The sequence below is a fragment of the Phalacrocorax aristotelis genome, chromosome 2 (genome assembly GCF_949628215.1).
Source record: "Phalacrocorax aristotelis chromosome 2, bGulAri2.1, whole genome shotgun sequence".
Taxonomy (NCBI): Eukaryota; Metazoa; Chordata; class Aves; order Suliformes; family Phalacrocoracidae; genus Phalacrocorax; species Phalacrocorax aristotelis.
In genome coordinates, this window is record NC_134277.1 from 64012652 (window position 1) to 64034815 (window position 22164).

At 44.5% G+C, this 22164-nt stretch overlaps 1 protein-coding gene across 4 annotated transcripts in view; it reads right to left on the reverse strand.

Moving 5' to 3' along the window:
* The window catches only part of CTDP1 (CTD phosphatase subunit 1), a 120860-nt gene extending 110585 nt beyond the window's left edge, over window positions 1–10275 (reverse strand). For 2 of the 4 annotated variants that reach the window (XM_075083863.1, XM_075083866.1), the window contains exon 1: window positions 9758–10252. In XM_075083863.1, the coding sequence (XP_074939964.1) occupies window positions 9758–10113 (356 nt within the window). In that variant the 5' untranslated portion in view covers window positions 10114–10252. Of the gene's footprint in view, window positions 1–1212; window positions 1323–9757 lie in introns of those variants that run through there. The other 2 variants (XM_075083865.1, XM_075083864.1) reach the window with 2 other exon arrangements.
* Window positions 10276–22164: the final 11889 nt, after the last annotated feature.

Below are 22164 nucleotides of genomic sequence, written 5' to 3' on the forward strand. Positions count from 1 at the left end.
GGGGAAGTTTAGGTTGGATATTAGGAAAAACTTCACCAAAAGGGTTGTCAGACATTGGAACAGGCTGCCCATGGAGGTGGTGGAGTCTTATCCCTGAAGGTATTTAAAAGAAGGGCAGATGTCGTGCTTGAGGATATGGTTTAGTGGTAGACTCAGCAGTGTTAGGTTAGCAGTTGGATTCGATGATCTTAAGGGTCTTTTCTAACCTTAACAATTCTATGATTCTATGTTTCTAAAAACCACTGTTAAAAGTTAATGTACAATTAAAAAAAGTACGAAAAAAAGAAAAACAGTTTGCAGTGCCCTTTACATAAAATCTAGTAAATATTTCAAAGACGATTTAGAATGGTTTTCTATTTAGAACATTTTTAACTAAAATCTTATTTAGAAGAATTTAAAACTACTTTTTTTAAAAAAGGTAAAGTATATACTTCGCCATATTTTCACATAAAACCCCCTCAAAACAATGACATTCCTACAGAATGAATTCAAAAGTACAGAGTTAAGAGCTCACATCTTTCTAACTTGTTTCTGGTACTTCTAACAATAACAGAAGAAAACAGGCTGTCACATCTCAGTAATTCACTGAAGCACCAAAAGGTTCTGTAGTCCATCCATCCATCCCCCCAGTCATTACTATCAACTATTGACATTGCTGTTCTATGCATTTGTGTTTCTGTTGCCACCTATCCCCGACTGCAGTGTTAGCAGTCATGCAGCACTTCCCAAATAGTTGCAGCACAAGTCCAGCTGAGACTTGAGGAACTGCATCTAACAGTGCAGGCCGGAAGGATTGTAAAATTATTTTTTGTGTTCACACACAGGTTAAATTTTCTTAACTGAAGAGATGACTATCACTTGAAGCAGTAACAGTAAAATCAAAGTGAACGCATGTCCTTTGATTCCTTGACTACATTTAATATTAGAATTTTACACCAACCATAAAAACGTTATGGGAAGAGTCCCATAGGACTTCAAAGTACTCACAGCATCTCTAAGAAGTATTTGCAAATTCTAAATACAAACATATCAGCAATAGTCTAATTAATGCCAGTCACAGCTGGAAACATAACACATATCATAGCGAGCTTCCTTCTACCACATAAAGCGTCTTAGAAAAGTAAGAATTATGCAGGGTATAAAAGATGTTCTGAAATAGTTAAAACATAGTAGCTTTAAGAATGTGTCCAAATTTAAAAAACTGAACCGTACCTGTGGTTTCAATATGAATACCCAGGATTTTCATTGTTACACTAAAGAAGGTGTTTCATTTTTTATGATTTCCCCTCTCAGCATTTCATGAATCCACTGCCATCAGCACCTGCTTGTATAAGAATCACAGGGCAAAAGCAATAAGTGATACAGGTTTAAAAAAAAAAAAGAAACTACTTCACTCAAAGAAAAGCTGGCAAGGGAAGAATGAGGCATGGTACAGCTCCTACGATAATCTACTTGCAGCTTTCTAAGGAAAGATTTTTACAAAGCTTACATTATCCCAAGATCCATTTTTCTAAGCCACTAAGTGTAGCTTTTTAGCATATACACTTCAAGACAAGTTCATTGGTTCAGTTATATACATCTGACCACAGGATCGAAATTCTAAGTCACTCAAATCAACACACGGCACACATACATATTTATGATGAACTCTGCCAACCTAACTGGCATTTATCCAGAAAGTTGAAGTGGCAGAGTGGTGACTGTATATCCCACTAATTGACAGAACAATAATTAACCTAAAACTGCAGTTTTCAAGCCACACTTCAACTTTCACATCAGTTACTAAGGAACGGTAACCACAGCTGAACTGCGGCAGAGCCAGGTGACAACAGTCTTGGACTAATCCCATCTGACTCCTTTTTGTTCTTTTCCAGTGTATACCTTCTCAAATTCCCCACCTCTCCTTCACGTAAAGGTGCATAATTTCCCCTTATCTCACACCAATTTACCACTGTATTTCTCCTACACCCAGCCAAGATCACCTGTGATTACCTGAACAGATTCAGTTTGCCTTCTGCACCTGCAGGCATCTAGAGAAACAGCAACAGATGAACACCAAAACAGCCTGGACACCAAAGCAGAGAAAGGTGACTGAGAAAGAGACAGTTTGAAACACACACACAGCTAGCAGCAAAGCTATATATATGCTTTTTGCTTCTTCCTGGGCATAAGAAATCTGAGAGTCCTGTGATCTCTCCCCCTCTGCCTTAGATAGGTGCATCTCTCAACAAGGAACAACTACACCTTCTCCAAACATTTCACCACCTGCTCCATTAGAACAAGATACTTAAGCAACCGCAGTCCTTTGTCTGTTATTTCCAAACAATGAATAAAATGGGAAGAGGCCTACCACAGGGTGCAGAATCCTCAAGTCTAACAGCTTCCTCCCCTTCTTTCCCTTTTTGGATACTGTGGCAAACTTATCTTGACACTACCTTCTGCATGTTTTCCTCTGGGACTTGCTGTTACACCAAATGAACACACTTACATAGGAAAATTTAATAACTCTTAACACCCTTAAAAACAATTGTGAACAAGACCATTCTACGTTAGGCAGCGGTTTTCAAACCAAGGAGCAGCAGCTCCATATTTGGTAACAGCCACATGACATCACATGCTGTTGGGACACCCAACAGGAACCCCAACACACACTCCAAAAGCACAGCGCAACAGTTTAGAAAGCTGCTCAGCACATAAAGGGAAAGTATAATAAACAGCTGTAAAGTTACCCAGAAAGTTAATTAAGTTCCCTTCTTGTTTAGCAGTGGATGCCTGCCTTGGCTAGAACTGCTCACCCACCCTCTCTCCTGTAAGTGGGGATTCACCCAGTTCACTCCACTAAGCTTGGACAGAGGCCTTTTGCTTTAAACACCAGCCAAATGCTGCAACGTTTTAGATGTCATTTTTAAACTAGGAAGCACTACAATGCAAACAAATGGGTATTATTCAGTTCTACTCTAAATGTTTAAGTCAATGCCTTACTCTACAGTTTCTGAAAACATTTGTAGAAAGGCTTTTTTTTTTATATTATTAGTGAAGCAGCAGCCTGGCAATATCCCATACTTTCCTTAAAAAAAACATACTATAAAAAGCTGATGTGTTTGTAAGGCATAATCTACATGATACCACCTTTTACCTAGTAACGCATAAAGTAGAAAAGTCCTTCTGGATCTAGAGGGTTCTGATGAATGATATATTGTATAGATCATCCAGCATCAGCCTGGTTACCCGAAAACTAAATCACTTCAGTCCCATCAGACGACTAAAGAGAAACTCCCTTCCCGTTGCACTGGAAAGAGCACAAAGCCTTTGCTCTTTGTTTTGAAAATAGGTTTTTATACTGGCTTTTTTTCCCCTTTCTTTTTTCCAGTAGGACCACTGTTTCAGAAAACATGAGAAAATATACAGCATGCTCTCACAAATGGCATGTGTATTTCACCCTGGCTAATTCCTTTTCATCAACAGGCTAGTCTGAGGCCAACAGTAGTAGTTTCTACTGACTGGAAGCAATGGTTCATCCTTTCAGACAAGCAGCATTTCTTCACTAGAAGTAGGGATATAGATTCTGAAGGAAAACACATGGTTGTTAAGCACTGTTGTGCTCAAAATATGCTGAGAAATTCTCACCTGAGTTTCACAGTACACATTAAATATGGCAGCACTTTCTTGCCCACACCAAAGATGGGGGAACTTTTCCATCCTCCAAAGTCTTTTGAAGACCAGTAAGTCTATCCTGTTAGTGACAGTATCTACCTTTCCCCTATAGTCCAAAGGTGAGATTTCCAATTCCATAGGTCTAGGTTCAGCAAAACAAAACCTAGACAAAATGTATAATCAAGATCTTTGAACCGTAACCTGTAATGCTTTCCAGGAAGTCATTTTATGCTTCCCTATATACTTTAAGAGGCAACTGCTGCAAATTCAACTATCCACATGTGCTAGAAGACCTTAGATTAACCTTTAATTAACAATTTAAACTACACAAAACAGATATTCATAAGAATATTTTTATGAGTGACAACTTGCAATGTTGCAATTCTCTATTATTCTCAGAAAGATATCCCAAAATGAAAGGCTGGTAGCCCTTTCCTGAACCTTCAGACTAGAAAGTCCCAACTGGAAATATTTTTATATCATTTTGCTAATATTTTAGAATTTGCAATACCATCATCCCATATTCAGTTTTATTTAGTGAGTTCCAACATTGGGTTATCAAATCACCTAAGGGGAGTCTTCCACTAGGCAAGACTGACTTTGAAAATCCAAACAGCTGGGAACCCTACTAGGGTCAGCCCTTGAGTTAACACCAAACACAGTCATCAAATCAGAAAGGTTCAGGCAGGCATGCGAGTTGTACTACTAAGATTTCTCTAAAGGAAGAAAGCCTCTTAAGTCAAGATAGACTTTTAAGACAATTCAAAGCAAAATTCTTGTCTCTCTCTTCCTTCCTCAAACTTTTCCAATTGCTTCCACCTCAAAGGGCTAGGTATTGTGCAGCACAAAAATTAAAGATCTCATTCTAGTCCTCCAGTCAGAATTTTTGTTTATATATTTTCTCATCAGAAAAGAATTTATTTTACAATTAAAGAAAACCATGCAGCAGTTTCAGAAAAGAAATAACATGCATGTTTGCCTTGTGGTTTTCTAAACGCCTCTAGTATTGAAGTAAACCTCAAAAATACATTAAAGAAACTACACAGCAATTAAATAAAAATCCACTACAATTTACAGAATCACAGAATGGTAGGGGTTGGAAGGGAGCTCTGGAGATCATCTTGTCCAACCCCCCTGCTTGTGCAGGGACACGCAGTGCAGGGGGCACAGGAACGCATCCAGGCGGATTGTGAATGTCTCCAGGGAAGGAGACTCCACAGCCTCTCTGGGCAGCCTATTCCAGTCCCAAAAAACTGGGTAAAAGCAAAATCCATTTCCAGCACAGACATCTGCAAACATACACATTTTTTGGAGAGCGCTATAACCAGCTTGTAGTTCTGCAATGGGATGCAGAAAATAGTCCCATGAGCTATCTCACTCTGTCTGCTGGCCTGTGGGATTCTGCATACGCTCACATACAGTGGCAAAGTCCTTGAGGTCAAGTATGACAAGCAACTTACAGTAAGAACTCTGAGATCAGAAAAATCCCCTGGTTTGGGAGAAACTTCTTTGGGATAAAAGTAACATGTTGCTAAAGACTACCAGCCAAAATGCCATATGGGACATACACAATCTCACTAATAATATTTCCTGGTGTCAACATGTCATTTGCCCCCTTAATGACTCCAACAGCATTTACACAACCACTTTGATCTGACCTAAGTACATGCGGCTGCTGAAAGCATAAACTGCCCTCCCTTTCCATACACTACACTCCTGTTGCATCAACTGAGCAAAACAAGGGAATTGACCAGCATGGACCATTTCACAGGAGCTTAGGCAGGAAGGATAGAAATGAAAGAAAAGAGAGACCAAGCCATCTTTAGCTACATGATTTCCAACAGCCAACTCGCTGCAAGCTGGAGGCACACAGAAGTGTGAACATCCTTTCCAGCCAGCTCCTGTATTAGCCTGAAGCAATCACGAAACCACAGCCTCAGGAAGCTGCACTGAGAAGACCTGCAGACACAAGGCTGCTACAGCCATAACCACTGGTAACTTCCAAGCCTGATGCCCATTTTCAGTCAAACCTGACTGAGCAACTTGATTCTCTTAGACACAAAAGGGCCTACAGGTTTTGTGAAAATAGATGGTCACGTAAAGAAAAGAGACTTTGTACTCTACCATTCAGTCCTATTAGCTATAGTGTGAGCTCCCAACTTGTTAGGTGCCAGAGAACTAGGAAGAGGAAAAAAAGAAGGCAATGAAGGATGGAGAAGCCTCATTTAGAACTCTGGTATTTTCCAATATCAAATTCAAGCAAACACAAGACATGCATTAAAAAGCAAGCTTCCTTAGTATCACAATATACGATGGGAAGGGGGGGAAGACACACAGGAAACAGGCCAGAAAGATGCATACCAAAGTTTACTATATGAAAAAACCCCAGTGGAATGAATCCAAGGACAAAAAGGAATTAGATGACAGACGTAGTAAGCTGGGATTGTTAAGTGTTATTCAACAATCCTCAGTGGTTGGCAAGGAGGTTTTTTTGTAGACTCTAATTGACAGGGTATTATGAAAACATTTCTGTCTAACTGAAACAGCAAGTTGTTTTCCCTGTAGTTTATTACAAGTGTCATCAATTCAAAATAAACTGCAATTCATCAGCATTTTATTCCCCTTGAAGACTGTAACATGAAAGGTGTTGGGGTCCAGGGTTAAGTGTCCTCATCTTGGGTGGTAAGCTAGGCCTTGAGGCCCTGTGACATTAGATGAGTAAAGGAAGACATTTTAAAAATAGATAATCAAGTTTTTGATATAAAAATGCCAATTAACACCACATAAAAACCTACAGTGTTTGAGAACAAGTTCCCACCTCTTCCCTGCTATCTTCTCCAAAAAGAATAATACAAGTTTTACTTCACTAGAATCCAAATAGGTTTAATTTTTATTAAAACACTCATACTTTATGTTCTGTAGAACACCACAAGTTTTAGCTATTAAAGCTATGTAGTAAGACACAAAGTTACCAAAGCTGAAATGCACCGGTAATAAATATTTTGGAAGACTCTACTAATGTGAACCAAACAAAAGACTTTCAGTAGCCTATCATCAGTAGGGCCTGAAAGGGGACAATCATTTCATATTAGAAACACTGATGTAAATATTCACCTAGAACAAGGTACCGACCCAACTCAGAATTCTGACATACCTGTAGTAGCTTCAGAACAACTAACCTTGATGGGTAACTAGCATGAATAATACACAGAGCAGTGCAGCAGTTTTTGACATTCTATTTGTTGCTCCTGCCACCCATAGAAATTATGCTTCATTAACATCAAAGACCTTTCATTAACTGCTTGCTGCCATCCCTGCTATTTACAGTCCTAACAGGTCAAACACCTTCCTCTCTCGAGTCCTAGTTTGACATTTAATGCAAACCTACCTCTGCTAGTAGAGGCAAAAGCCACCTCCTGCCCACCTCGGGCTGTCACCCCCACCCCATACCATCCTCTCCCCTGTGGATGGTTTATGCCACTGTCAACACCAAAAAGCAGGTAATCAAACCACAAGAAAATTAAGTGCTATATATGTGGAAAATTACTTTCATGTGCCAAAATATTTCATCTCGTGCCTGATATAAGAGAAAAAAAATAACAGAAAGTTAGAAATGTATCTTCTTAAGAGAGAGACTTGTGCTAAAAGATGTCATTGTTTTCAGAAATAACGATGACCAAATTGACATAGAAAAAAACTTCGCCAGTCACATTATTTAACCTCAAATAAAAAGGTTTAATCAAGTTGTGTTCTCAGGTTCTAATGAAAAATATTTGGAATAGAAACAGTATTTCTACAGTGTTTAAGTGCCTGACAAATATTTGCACATATCTCTGGCTTATAGAGAATTCAGGGCTAAACTAACCAAACCCACTTTTCTGGAGGCAGCAAATGGCACCTACCACCCTGGATAGTTTGGATTAAACAAAAAAGTGTATCTTCTGGAGATGCTTAATAAATTTCAGCTACATAAAATACAGGTATGATTAAGGTAGGTAAACATTGCACAACCCTAACATATATTTAAATATTGCTGATAGGTAGTGAAAGGTTTTATTTCCCTTCCACAGAATGGGAAGCCACAGGCAAGAGATTAAAACCTCACCAAAAAAAACTTTCAAGTGACCAAAGAAATGCAGTTATATCTCCAACTGCTGACCAGCTCGACTACCCTTAGGTCATGCTGCTTCTACCTCTTTGCTTAAACTTTTCTTTTGCATCCACCAAGTAAATACCACTACAGCACGTAACAGAGAATGCATGCTGAAAAGTCAGAATTCCAGAAGCATAACATCTAGCAATGGCCAATATTAAGAACTAACTTCTAGCAGTATAAGAGACAAATGTTTTAGAAGCTGAGAACAATAATAATAAAGAACAGTATTTATTTTCTAATTGTCTCAAAACAAGGACTTGCTAATTGTAATCAAGTGAATCAAGTCTAGACAGATCCAATAAAAGCATTGTATAAAAATTGGTCCATTCAAGTCCTAAATGAGCAAAGCGAAACCTAAAATGCTGCTACATTAGACCTAGCATGTTTTATATAGTTACATTTACCATTTAAAATCTTTTTTGTTTTGGTTTTCGTCCCAAGTGCTTCACTAACATAATAAAACGACAACAAGATAACTTGATCTCTATTTCTATTCAGCACTATCAGGATGAATTTCATCACGTGTGTGGTGTTTTAAAATTTTAGTCTGTATTTTTAAGATGGTTTTAGTCCACCCTATCATTTATGGTACCTTTGTTCTAAATCAGATATTAAAAGATTGTCCACATTGCAACAGATGCAATAGCACAATGCTGATGTGGCACAAAAGGAAAGCCACAGTCTTATCTCAGAAAGAATAATACTCTCCGTAGCAAGAAAAACACAGCTTGTATCTCCTCTGCACCACCTTATATTACGGTCTGATAAAAGAATCAGATTGTTTTTTTCCTGAACCTTTGAGAGCACCCCCATACACAGATGTTTTGCATATACTGGCGATTTTCAATCAAGAAAGTTTAGGCCTGGCTGCACCCACCCAAAAAATCAAGAGAACTGCAATAAAAGAAAATAACTTGCTGTCATAAAACAGAGGAAGTAGCATGTTTCAATGGTTTCCTGTCGAGGAAAAAAAATCTGCTTGAAGTACAGCGTAGCAAACTATTAGCCCAATTTAACCTAGAAATCTGAGAGGCCCTAACTAACTATTAGCCATTTAAGAATTTAAAAACCGACAAACATCCAGTCTTATCAAGACATAGCCACTGTTAAACTGTGGAAAATGTGTCTCATTTAATCCCTTGCTCTTCTGAAAGTTCAAATTACACAGTCTTATTTATATTTGAGAAGCCTTATACCTTAAAACACCTACAGTATTAAGAGCATTTATGCTGCCAGTATTATATGTATGGTACCTAGTAATTCAAAAACATCTTGCCGCAGCGCTGATTCCCATTAAAATTCCTCTTAAGCAGCAGGAAATGATCCCTCTGCTACTCGAGTTTTGCACCGACCTAAAAGCGAACTGCCAAACTAAAATTAAAAAAAGTATTTCCGAGCAGTTTGGCCAGTAAGAGCAGTTTTCAGAGAACCCCGAAATAGGCGAAAGGGATGCTCAGCCCCGAGGCCGAGCTCATGGCAAAGGGCTCAGCTCTGGAACAAGGGACTAGAGCACGATCGCTTGCACCTCCCGCCCTCCCCCTCCTCCTCCTCCTCGCCCCGTCCTTCCCGGGCCGGCTGGGGCCCGCACCCCGGCCGGGGCAGCCCTGTGGGGACGGGACCCCCGCCAGCAGGGACAGGCTGCCGGGCCCACGCCAGCCGCCGCGGAGGGGTGGGGGGGGCCGGGAGCGAAGCTGGGGGACGGGACGGGGCTGCCGTGACACACCGCCTCACTAACGCCCGCCGTGGCGTGGGGCTGAGTGGGGAGCGGCCGGGAGGGGACGACGAGCGCCGGCGGCACGTTCCCGGCGGGCACCCAGGCGCAGGCCGCCCTCCAGCCAGAGGCCCCGCAGGGCGAGCAGGGCCCAGCCCGGCCCGGCCCCTCCACAGCAGAAGAGCGAAACCCGCGTGCCGGGTCCCGTTCCCCGGGCTGCCCGCCCCCGCACTCACCCGGGCGCGATGACCTGTCCGGGCCGCGCACACAGCTCCCGCACCACACCGGGCCGCTCCGCCTTCAGCTTGCGCTCGGGGCCGGCCCGCTGCTGAGCCGGCCGGGTGCTGGCGCCGCTGGCGGCGGGAGGCGGCGGAGCGGCGGCAGCGGCGGAGCCGGGACTGGCGGGGGGGCGCGGGGCGGGTGGCAGCGGGGCGCACAGCGCCAGCACCGACCCGATCTGCACCGCCGTCCCCACCGACACCTTCCACTCCAGCAGCCGCAGCGGCCGCGGGCCTGGCGCCCGGATCTCCGTGATCACCCCCGCCGGGCCCTCCGCGCCGGGCCCGCTGCCCCTCTCCGCCGTCCCCTCCATCGCCCCGGCGGGGGAGGGGTGGGGTTGGGGGGTGTCGCTACAGCAACGCCCGCGCCGCCGCTGTCCCGGCAGCAGGGCCGGAGCCTGGCGCTGCCGCCGGGGCGGGGGGAAAGAGGGGGCTGGGGGCGCCCCGCGAGTCACCGGCGGCGCCGACAGGCAGCGAGGTCACGGCCCCTTCGCGCAGGCGCCGTGCGCCAGGCGTCCGGCCGGGCTTAAAGGCACAGGCGCGCCCAGCTCGCCCCGCGGAGGCGGAGCGGGAGAGGCGGTGCGGGGCCGTGACGGGGAAGAGGAGGAGCCCCGCCTGCCCCGCCCCGGCGGAGGGAAAACGCGCGCGCCCCTCCCCCACTCCAAACACGTTTCCGGGTCCGCGCGTGGAACCGGTTCGTTCGCGGGGCGAGCGGCGGGGAGGTGCGCGCGCAGGAACTACGGCTCCCAGAAGGTGGCGCGCGCAGGGAGGGTCTGCCAGGCCCCGCCTTGCCGCGCGTGCCCGCCCTGGGTCGCCTGGAGGGGCCGCTGGGGGGGAGGGGCCGCTGGGGAGGCGGGGCGGGGCGGGGCGCGCGGGGCATGCCGGGTGCTGCGATGCTCCCCGTCCGGACCGGGGGCGGGAAACGGGCTGGGCTCAGGGGGGGCCGAGGGGAGGGAGAAGGATGGGAAGAAAGGGAAGAAAGACTCGGAAGAAGAAGCAGGCGGGGCGGGCGGGGCGGGGCGGGGCGGGGTGGGGTGGGGGGGCGGGGTGGGGTGGGTGGGCGGGCGGGCAGGGGGTGTCCAGCAGCCCTGAGCTCAGAGGCAGACACATCCGAGCACGTGCTGCTTGCTCCAGCACAGGCAAACCCTGACGTGGAGGTCCCTGCTGCTCTCCACGGGACCAACACTAGACCAGAGCTGAGGTCCGAGGCATTCCCAGGGGAGCACATGTATTTCCATCGAAAGAGGCCATGAGCATGCTTCCCGCCTGCCGCAGCAACGTCACGGAGTGCGGGTGCCTCTTCACATGGCCTCATGCAGTGCACCGAGGCGGGGCAAGGTGCTATAAGCATCCCTGGGAATGCACAACTACCTAGTGTCAGTAGCGCTCATGTAGCAAGCTCACCAAATCTTTGTTCCTCGTTGGCACTCCCAGAGTGAAGGTGTCTGGAGCAAGGAGCTCAGAGCAGAAGGCACAAAGGGGCTTCACAAAGAGGTCGCTTCCAGAGAGTGTTTGCCTGACTTGCTTGTAGCTGGGGTTTTGGCAGGGAGAAGCCAATGTGGACAGGAAAGCTTGACAGCACACAGTCTGTGGGCAGTCTCTAAAGAGCAGGTTCTCCTCATGTTTCTCCTCCAAACATGTCAGTAGGGATACCTTAGAACAAGAGCAGTGTGAGTGTGTTGGGAATTTGGGCTGCAAGGCGTCGCAGTGAACTCTGTGACAAGATGGGGTTGTGAGGCAGCCACCATTACCAATGACCAGAGAAAGAGGAATTCTTGAATGAAAATTGCCATGTGTCTTTATCAGCTGCTTGTACACAGGCGTAGCAACACACTGCGGGATTGCCTGTCTTTTCTAGATTCCTTTCTCGTGCAATGAACTGAAGGGAGCTGCTTTTTGGGAAGCCTCGATGTTACATAGTAAAGGAGGCTGTTGACTGTACAGTCCTCTGCTCATTTGCCAGAGAAGTTGGAAGGTGTGTTATGAATTACAGCTTCCTCACAAGGGGAGGAGGAGCAGGTGCTGATCTCTCTGGTGACCAAAGACAGGACCTGAGGGAATGGCAGGAAGATGTGCCAGGGGAGGTTTAGGTTGGGTATTAGGAAAAGGTTCTTCCCCCAGAGGGCGGTGGAGCACTGGAACAGGCTCCCCAGGGAGGCAGTCACAGCACCAAGCCTGCTGATATTCAAGCAGCACTTGGACAACACCCCCAGAGACATGGTATGAATTTGGTGTTGTCCTGTGCAGGGACAGGAGTTGGACTTGATGATCCTTGTGGGTGCCTTCCAACTCAGGTCATTCTGTGATTCTGTGAATGAACCTAAGGAACTGCAAGAAGAATAGTCCCGTTTCGTGGTGCTTCATTTGTACGTTGCTTAGGAGAATAGTATTTGCTCATTCTCTTTCTGCTCCAGAGTTCTTGTCCAAGGCAAGTGACTTCAGCCACAGTTTTAAGAAAGTGTTTGTGAACGTACTCTGCCCTGGAGTGTGTGAGGAGGGGGTCAATCCGCCTTGCCCTTACTGGACGAATTTACTCATAAGAAATTTTGTTATTGTAGTGATTAACAGGGTTTGAACAGTGGGAAATAAGTAGACGATGAGGCCACACACTGAACGTTGGGTTTAAAACCGAATACTGGACATTAGCATTGTGAGCCCCAGCTTTTCTTTGTATTTTGACTAGCAGCCTTAATTCTTATGTTCCATAGTGTGTATTGTTCTTAATAATATTCTTTTAATGTTGTCGTGTGCGTGCAGTAAAGCTACATGATAAAAGGTGAGTTGTTTCTTTTTTGTATGCTATTCCTCCCCTTACAAGGCTGCACAGTTCTCACTGGGGAGACTGGCAGTATCTCTCTACTACATATGTTGCACTATTTGCTATTTCTTAATCTGAAATAAAAACAATCAATGCTGAATAGACACGTCCACCCCCTTTCGTACATGAAAACTGAAGTTTACGCCACCAGTGACCACTGATGAGGCCACCATGGAGCTCCACCAGGAAGTGCTGACTTGCAGCCTTTCTCTTCATCTCTCATCTGACCAGTGTTTTTAGCACATACCCAGGCTTCTTTCTTGGTGGGGAGCAGATTGATAACATTCTGCTCAGGGGAAGCAGGCTGAGGCCTGCCTTAAGAGTGCAAATGAAAAGAGACAGCCTCAAAAAGCAGGAGAATTAATCAGGAATTTCCCTACCATTAAAGCTTTTATGGACTTCCAAGTCTAGCAAAACCCTGTTCCATCAAGAGTGGTAGTCATGATAGTCAAGAAAAACTGAAACAGTAGCTGATGTGGGAAGAGACCTCTGGAGATCATCTAGTCCCAACTCCCCAGCTCAAAGCGGGGCAACTAGCAGGTTGCTCAGGGCTGCGTCCAGTTGGGTTTTGAATATCTCCAAGGATGGAGGCTCTGCAGCCTTTCTGAGCAACCTATGCCAGTGTTCAACCAATCTTACAATGCAAAAAGCTTTTTCTTGTGTTTAAGTGGAATTTCCTGTGTTTCGGTTTGTGCCCATTGGCGCTTGTCCTTTCACAGGGCACCACTGACAAGAGTCTGGCTTTGTCTTCTTTATCAACCCTCCCCACCCCATCACATATTTATATACATTGGCAAAATCCCTCTGGAGCCTTCTTCAGGCTGAACAGTCCCAGCTCTCTCAGCCTCTTTTCTTATGAAGAGATGCTCCAAGCCCTTTAACGACATTTGTAGCCCTTTGCTGCACTTGCTCCAGTATGCCCATGCCTCTCTTGTACTGGACCCAGCACACCCCATGTGGTGTCACTAGTGCTGAGCACAGGGGAAGGGAGCACCTCCCTCACACCTATTGGCGGTGCTCTTCCTAATGCAGCACGGGATGCTGTTGCCATGTTTGCTGCAAGGGTTACATTTGCTGGTTCCTGGTGAGCTTGGTGTCCACCGGGGTCCTCAGGGCCTTTACTGAAGAGCTCCTTTCCAGACACTTGGCACCCAGCCTGTCCTGGTGCCTGGGCTTGTTCCTCCCCAGGGCTTGTCATGTCCTTTTCCTGAACTTCATGAAGTTCCTCTCTGCCCATTTCTCTATGTTGTCAAAGTCCCTCTGGATGGCAAGCACAACCATTTAGCCTGTCACCCACTCCTCCTGGCTTTGTATCACCTGCAGTCTTGCTGAACATGCTCTCTGCCCCATATCAAGGTCATTAATGAAGATGTTAAACAGTATTGGCCCCGTTATTGATGTCTGGGCAAACCGCTACTGAGTCAGTAAGTAGTGACAGGACACTCCTAGCGTAACATGAAGCACCAGGGACCAGCTTCATATTCATGCAGTATGGTTTGTTAGGGTTTTTTTTTTTTCCATTTCTGCCATAGGGAATAGTCTCTTTAAGGAAACCAGAAGAGATTGCAAATTTTCACCACATTCCCTGTGTGTAATCTTGCCCTGTGTTTGAAGATTAGCTCAGTGAAACTGTATTTGCTGGTACTGAATGATCTCTTACTGTATGTGGAAATGATAGTCTTGGCAGCAGAGCAGAACCATGTCATAAAAATGATGTGGCTTTGTTTGCCCTACAAATATCTCAAACCAATGGTTACTCTGTTTTCCCTTTGCCTGCTAATCTTCCTCACCCAAAGACGTACGTTTATGGTCACGCAGCTTTCTGAACACCTGCCATTTTCCTAAAAGCTGGCCTACCACACAGCCTTTATATATTTCAATATCATATCTGTCCTACCAGACCTCCTTGGATGGATAAAAACAGACAATATTTGATCCCTCACGGGCAGGTTTGATGCATGAAAGAATTGAGTGACTGAAGCCTGACACTGTGTGGCCACACAGGACTAGAACTGGTAATGTTACAGGTAAGGGATGAAGTAAGAAGAGCTCACCTCACCTTACCAACCCTGGTACGTTAACTCTTATCTCTGGAACAAGCTGAGGGTGTGCTGCAGCTTCTACAGTACTGCTGCTCTCAGAAAGTTTCTGCAGCCCCTCCTCCCACTGAAACTATTTTGTGATTTTCTCTGCACCTGTAATTGTGCAGATGACAAGCTCAGCTGGGAGAACAACAACAGAAATCTACATAATAATGATTTTTTTTTTCTGGTTACTTTGATTGCACCGAGACAAAGCTTTACAAAATAATTGCACCAATCAATCCTAGGTAGGTGCAAGGGAATCCCTGTGATGGTATGTGATGAGAACATTAGGGGAAGAATCTGTAATTCTCTTAAGCAAGTATAATTCTAAGGAACACACTGTGTTAAAATGCTTGACTTCATGTCTGGATATACCAGATGGCTTCCATCAAGAGGCAGATGTTTTCCCCAGTCTTCCCCTCAAAAAGGACATCAGAATTTAACCACGCCTTTGTATTTGAATGCATAGCATGAACAAAAGCATATGCTGTAGATATCAGCTTCATATAACTGTTGAGTGAAAGCACTGGGGTGGTAGATATAGCTTTGTGGGGATGCATTTCTTGAAAGTGATAGATTTTTTAAAATACATGCATTCAGTACGGCTGACTTCCAAGAAGATAAAGGAGATAATCTGCAGTTTATCTACTTAAGGTTGAAACATGCTTAGCTAAAACTTCTTTTAAGATAAAATACAAGTTACCCTGCTTTCAGTGTTCTAGCTTTAATGAAAATTCGAAATGCATTATATAATGCCTCTTAAAGGTGACTTGGCTGAGTATTTTCCTATTCAGACTGATGACTTTGATGCTGTAAGCCTGTCACAGCGTACTTAATCTACACTAATACCTGTTCCAGAGCAATTTTGTGAGGCTGTAGAGCACAAGGAGGCCAGTCTCCCAAAACCTACAAGCAGCTTTCTGCAAATGGGCAAGAGCTACGAAGTGCATGCTATATACCTCACTGCTCCCACGAGAGCTGTGGGGTGGTTTGCAGACAGGACGTGAGAGCAACTCACCAGTGATCCACAGATCCCCCTCCAGCTCGAAGCCCGGGCGTGCAGCTGCGGTGCAGGGTGGCTGGGCAAAGTCGCTCTTGTCTTTCCCCTGTGGCTGGGGATTTGAATGAACCAGCCGTCCTGGAGCTAGACAGCCCCGTTGCCAATTACATGACGTAATGTTATTAGGAGAGCTGTATCTGAACTACTCAGAAGTGATGTAAAAGTTGTTCAAGAGTCACAGACTGGCCAGTCCCTATGGCAAGGAATTTATAGCTATTTATATATAATTCCTCAGTGCAAGAAGTCTGCAAGACGGTATCACATTTAAATATTACAACAAAATATGGAGACATTCGAAAGCTCTCACCGCTTTCCCGTGCCCAGACACCTCATTGGATCCACTGTGATAACCAGTGACAGATTTCACTTGGGGAAATGAAATAACCTCATCGTGGTTTTTAAGCATTTCCAATAGGAAAGGAAGCTTTACCCTCCTCAAAAGCCGGCAGGACTTATTATCAGAAACTAGAGCAACTTTTGCTGTACGTGAGTATCCCACGTAAAAGATGTTTGGGTAGTTTCCATTGTGGCAATCCTTTCCTGTTTCTAGACTCTTGACTTGTCAGCCAAGGAGCTTCTGCCAGGGTTTCTGCTGGCTTTTACAGAAGCGACTCAGGGAATGACTTTAACACACAGAATACAATAAAATGCATATCTAGGGCTTGATCCCACTCACACTGAACTATCACAAATGTCGTCAATTGCCTTCAAAAGGAGACAATGCAAATTCTTATCATCACAATAATCAATTAGCAGGCAGTTTAAATTGCGCTGTCACCAGCTTTTACATCACCTGGCTCTTTGTGTTTGAAAATGTGATTTTCATGCTCTGTTCACATAGGATCTTAATTTTCTGGCAAAACTCTGTCCTATTCAGTGGAAATATAGAGGAGACTAATTTAGCTTCTCAATTTTTGTTTTTCTTGGGCAACCTGAAAGAAAAGGGTATAAAAAAAAAGCGTCTGTGGAAGTTAGTTACATTTTCCCTGCTCCTCCTTCTCTATGAGTGGGGTTAGTTTTACACTGGTGGATCTGCACAGGTGTATTCTGAGCAGCACAAATACTTTTGGATGGGTATTTTTCTATATAACAGTATACAAACTGGTTCCTGCCAGCTCGTCTGTGCAAGAGGTTATCACATACACACACCTACCCGAATGTGGCTACCCATACGTGCCCCAGCATAGACTCATCCTTCTGGTCCTGCCCTTGAAAACCCTACAGGTAGGTGTCCTTACTCATAAAGTAAACCATTATTTACTTTGTTGGGATTACTCCCACGGTGCCTTCACAGTCACGCTTCACGTCTTGAAGCCCACATAGTTTTGAAATGCACGACTCGGAAGCATGAATCAACACTTCTCCCTTTCTTAGCAGGAATGTGTACAGCTTAACATCCCTTCCCTCCTCTGCAGAAGGAGAACATGTCTAAACATTTTCATTTCAGAAAAGAAGCTGATGACAGAGTTTCCTGTGCCGTCACAACAGAAGTTCATTCAAGCTCTAGAATGGGCCATCAACCAGACAGGGCAGGCAATTTTTATCAGTGAGGATGTTTGTGAATGCAAAACTTTAGAGTGGTGATTTTGAGCCTGCGCTCTGCAGACCCTTGGGGCTGGTGAGTCCACAGATGGTGATTGAGGAAGACACTTTGGTGTGTAAGTAATCTACAGATGTGAAACTTTTGTCCCTCATCTCCACTGGAAAATGTGTAGAGATGAAAACCAGCAAACACCCAAAAAGCCCTGCCATAATGAAACACATGCTTTTCTTATCAGACATGTGCAAAAAGTTTTTTCAGACCCAAACTTTTTACCCTGCCCTTCCCTTTATGGAAGACCAAAGCTGTTTTTTTTAAGAAAGGTTTTTATCAGACCAAAACTTTCTGCCCTTCCCTTCCCTTTTACCCTCCCCCTTCCCATTTCCCATGAGTCTCCAGCCCAAGGAAAAAATGGGGGTGTTGGACCCCCCTTTGGTGACAGGCTGGGCGGGCAGCGCTACATGCTGTCCCTGCCAGGCGGCAGGTTCGGACTGCTCCCCCAGCCTGCTCCCCCAGCCTGGGAGGACTCGTGTTTCTCTGTAGTCTGCTTCAAGCAGAGTGCCACAGTGGCCTGTAAGGAGATATGATGTTGCGAATACTGAGTGTGACAACTCTTATTTGGGGGAGGGTGGGATCTATTTAGAGCAATGGGGGAAAACACACTCAACTGGGAAATTAAAAGTGTTGTTTCATCTGCACAGGCACAGGTAAAATGTAACCAGTAAGATTCAAAGTTCAGAAGAAGATTTAAGGTAATACTTTCCTGCTTATGGTGGATCAGAAAAAGTTCAGAAAACCAACCAGGAATGTAAGGGGGAAAGGAAGAAGCTGCCAGCAGTGGTTTTTAATCAAAGAGAAAAATCATAGCACTGCAAAGAAGATAAGCAGAATCAAAAGCGATCAAGAACGGAGCTACTGATAGAAGTGACAATTAAATAATCATTTGGTCTGGTGCCTTGCTGAGGAAAGATGAGCCTGGAGACAGAAGTCATTAGCAGGTGAGAACAGGGTGAGGCAAGCACCATTTTTTTTTTTCAAAGCGGGAATGAAAACAAGTACATCTGAAGCGGAAGGGGGAAGAAGGTACAACCACATAAACGATCAAAGAAGACATATCGTATACTGAGTTAGCATAACAGACAAGCATGGTAGCTTCTTAAACTGATCTTACAAACCATAAATTATGGCAGTAGCGTTAGTCGTGAGCGTCTGAACTGGTGAAAGTGGAGTTCCACATGCATTACTAAGAAACCTGTAATCATACATTGAGACACACAGAAACAATGTGGGTGTCTGCACAAACTGAGAACTAAATCCTTTTTCCCCTTTTACTTCATCTGAGAATTTGTTAAAAGGATGATGCTGAGATTTTTCTTTTCCATTATTTAAGGAATACTCAGGGGAGAGACATTTTCATATCCTGTTCTCATGAAGGCAAATTTGGACTCAACCTGATCCTGCTGATGGGTAGTTTCAAAGCAAAGGAGAGCATCTCTTAAAGATGATCCGTGAAGGAACCTCAATCAGTACACTCTTTGCTCCAGATGCTGGCTTCTTTGAGCTTTTAATGTATCACACAGGTGGAGAGGCCAGCTCTCAGTTAGCACACTCCTGGCATATGGAGTCATTTAAAGAATAGTCCCCCGAAGCAGATATAGGAAGCCACAGTATCCTGGAGTACTTGATCATTGGGTTTTGGACAAATGTATATATTGTATGCATTTCAGTTTGATAAAAATGCTTCTGTCTTAGAAATGCAAGCGAATGGGGTATATGTCGTATACTAAATATACATTTTTTTATAGTAGTAAAATCATAGTCTGGTAGAAAAACAAGGTCCAGGTATGATAGCAAAAGTCAGAACCATCCTCATGCTGAATTCAATTATGATCAAGACTTTCTGGTCAATATTTTGCTTTTCAACTGCATATTTTGCACACTATTTGCATGACATCTCCTTTTCTCTCTTTCCCTTGTTGGCTGACTTTATGCCCTTTTGGCTTGTCCTTTTTTGTTTTTTTTCTTTTTGAGCCTAGTGGTGATTCACTGGAAAAAAATCCATTTAGCCAGTGAGCAGGAATTTATGACCTATTTACAACTGAACTTCACTGTACTTTTGATAGGCCAAAGTCAACCCCCAAAGCACCCACCAGACTGCCTTTTAGAAACGGTGTCAAGTTCCCAGTGATTCCCTCCAGCCCTTCTGTGCTTACCTCACCTGGCCTGCTGTGTCATAGATGTTATTCACTATTTGCTCACCTAGAGTATTTTCTCTTAAAAGAACCTATAATCTTGGGGATGCACTGCATGTCTTCTGACAGGTCTCTAGAAGATACTGCACTGCAGGAGGAATAATGAGAAATAATGGCATTTGACGTTCTACACTCTGCTTCCTGGGGTAACACACCCAGCTCTTGTTTCTCGAGCTGTTGCTAACTCTGCTGCAAAGCCACTGCATTTCAGAGGCTAACCCTGGATCTATGAGCTGGACAACATGATGGTTTCCTAACATTCACCACAGGATGGCAGTGCAAGATTTTAATTTTCAGCCTCTGTTTCTATTGTATGTGTACGTGCCATGTGCGTGTGATGGCGTAGTTAGACAGAAAATTAAAACCAGTAGTGCTTTTTTCCATTTTGAAAAAAAGATATACTAGTTTTCTTTCAAATAGAGTTGGATTATGGAAACAGAGAACGAATAAGAAAACAATGCTGCTGCTGCTGCTGCACGTGAGGTGTTGCTATAAATGCCACATTTCAGAAACGCACCTCAGCCTTGTTCCTATGCTGACTATGCATGTAATTAATTTACATCTTCACCCCCGCCCCCCAGTATACAGTTTAAATTGCAAAGATCATTTAGATGATGCATTCTAAGTGGCTTTTGAATTCAGAGAGCTAGTGTCCTAAAATTACATCTTTGGCCTGTGTGCTAAGGCAGGACCCATGTGGTCCCAAAGCACGTTCAGCCGACAGAGCTGCAAGCAGTTGCCAGAAAGTTAGTTCAGCCTTCCTCGCCTGTCTCCAGCTTCACATTCCGATTTCTTTTCTGTTTGTGAGGCAAATCAGGGAATTCGACCTGTCTGAAAATGTACTGGACAAAACCGAACAGGTAGTTTTTTATCTGATTAGTTCCCCCATCTGTCTTGCAGCTTGGGTGCCAGCACTGGCAAGAGGAGGCAGCAGGGAGCCTGGATCATCCTTCCAACTGCACCTCATGCCCAGGCTGGTTAATGCAGGGGCAGAGCTGAAGAAAGCTTTCAGGCCTGGGCTCCACTGGTTGTTGATTCAACTGGCTTGCCATCACAGGTGCTATTTTCTGGTTTGGCGTTCACAGTGAAATGCTGATGGTGTAGCTTGCTCTGCGACATTTTTGTCAGGATGCAACACAGTAAAGTATCATCAGGGCTATATTAATGCCAAGGGCAATGCAGGATTTAAACAACGCGTCCTGCTTTGAACTGCTGTTGAAACACACCCATACACTCAACTTCTTACTGATATATGTGTCCATGCTAGTGAATTGCACTGACTGCACAGCTAAATCTCTACAAAAAGACTAGGCAGGTGAACTCAGGAGGCCGAATGCTGTATTGACAGCTGTCATGATTTCACAGCTTCTGTGATTATATGAGAACCTTGTTTGTCACTAAAAAACTTCACAGTTCAACAGAAGAGTTGAAAATATGAACTCTCTGGCTCAAAAACATGAAGGCATGTTTAATGTGTAAATCCATCATCTTTAGGGTAATGCTTTGAATGATGGGGACCTGCTTTACGATTTTTAATCCTTGGGACTGGCAGCCTTGTTGTTTCTTCCCTTCTGCATCATCCCAGTGGCTGAGCAAGGAGGGGTGCTAGGGTCTCAATTTGAATGCAGAGGAGTGAAAGCTGGGCACGCTCAACTCTGAACTCTGCTGCTCCTGTTCTCACTGAGCAAAAGCTCCAAGAGGCACAACTGGGGCATGGGCAATGTTCATCTGTTGGCTCTGAGTGCTGCTGGAGACAGACAGTTTGATAAACAAAAGCTAAAGTGTTCTTCCAGTGGCAGCTATCTGTCAGTGTTGCTACTTTTTTAAAGCTTATGTACGTGTGTTTACTAGTCCCAGTAGTCCACTGACAAATAAACAAAACACACAGTTCAGCAGTGCTGCTTGAGGCGTAATAAAGGCTCCACATAAACGCAGCAGAGCAGCACGCGCTTCTGCTTTCTCCCCTTCCCAATAAAGGGCAGTTTTATGTTTCAGAAGGTTTCTGGGATGACTGATATGATCTGATACAGAACCAGCCTGTATGTAGTGGGTGTCTCCACTGGAAGACTTAATGGAGGAAAAATGCATTTTCCATAGCTAGTAACACCCAGCAGTCTTAGCTGTATCTGAGAGAAGCGCTACTCTTACCCTGAGTGTCAGTCTTAGACTTCAGCCCATATTGGTAACATTTCTGAAATCTGGTATTTTTCTTTGCAGGGTAACTTCAGGTAAATCTCCTTTTTCTCTAAAGAGAAGAATATTTTTTTTCTCTCTCAGGTCATACCTTCCTCTCCATCTCTTCTAATGGGGTAGTGCTGACTGAAGAGCAGACAGAAATGCCCATTTAGTATGAGATGTGGCTGCATTCTACATTGTCTAAACAGAACTGATAAAAAACCTTTGCCTGTTCACTCTAAACTATGCAAAAGCTTTTCCCTTCTGTTCCGGACATGATATAATTTGTGTTTTCTTCTTTCATACATAGAAAACAATAACAAGTAGTCAGAAAGAGTACATGTGTGTATGCAACTGCAGTACCCCTTCAAAAACAAACCTTTAGTGCTACAGCTAATATTCTCTTATGTTTCAAGACACAGTGTCCCAAACAGAT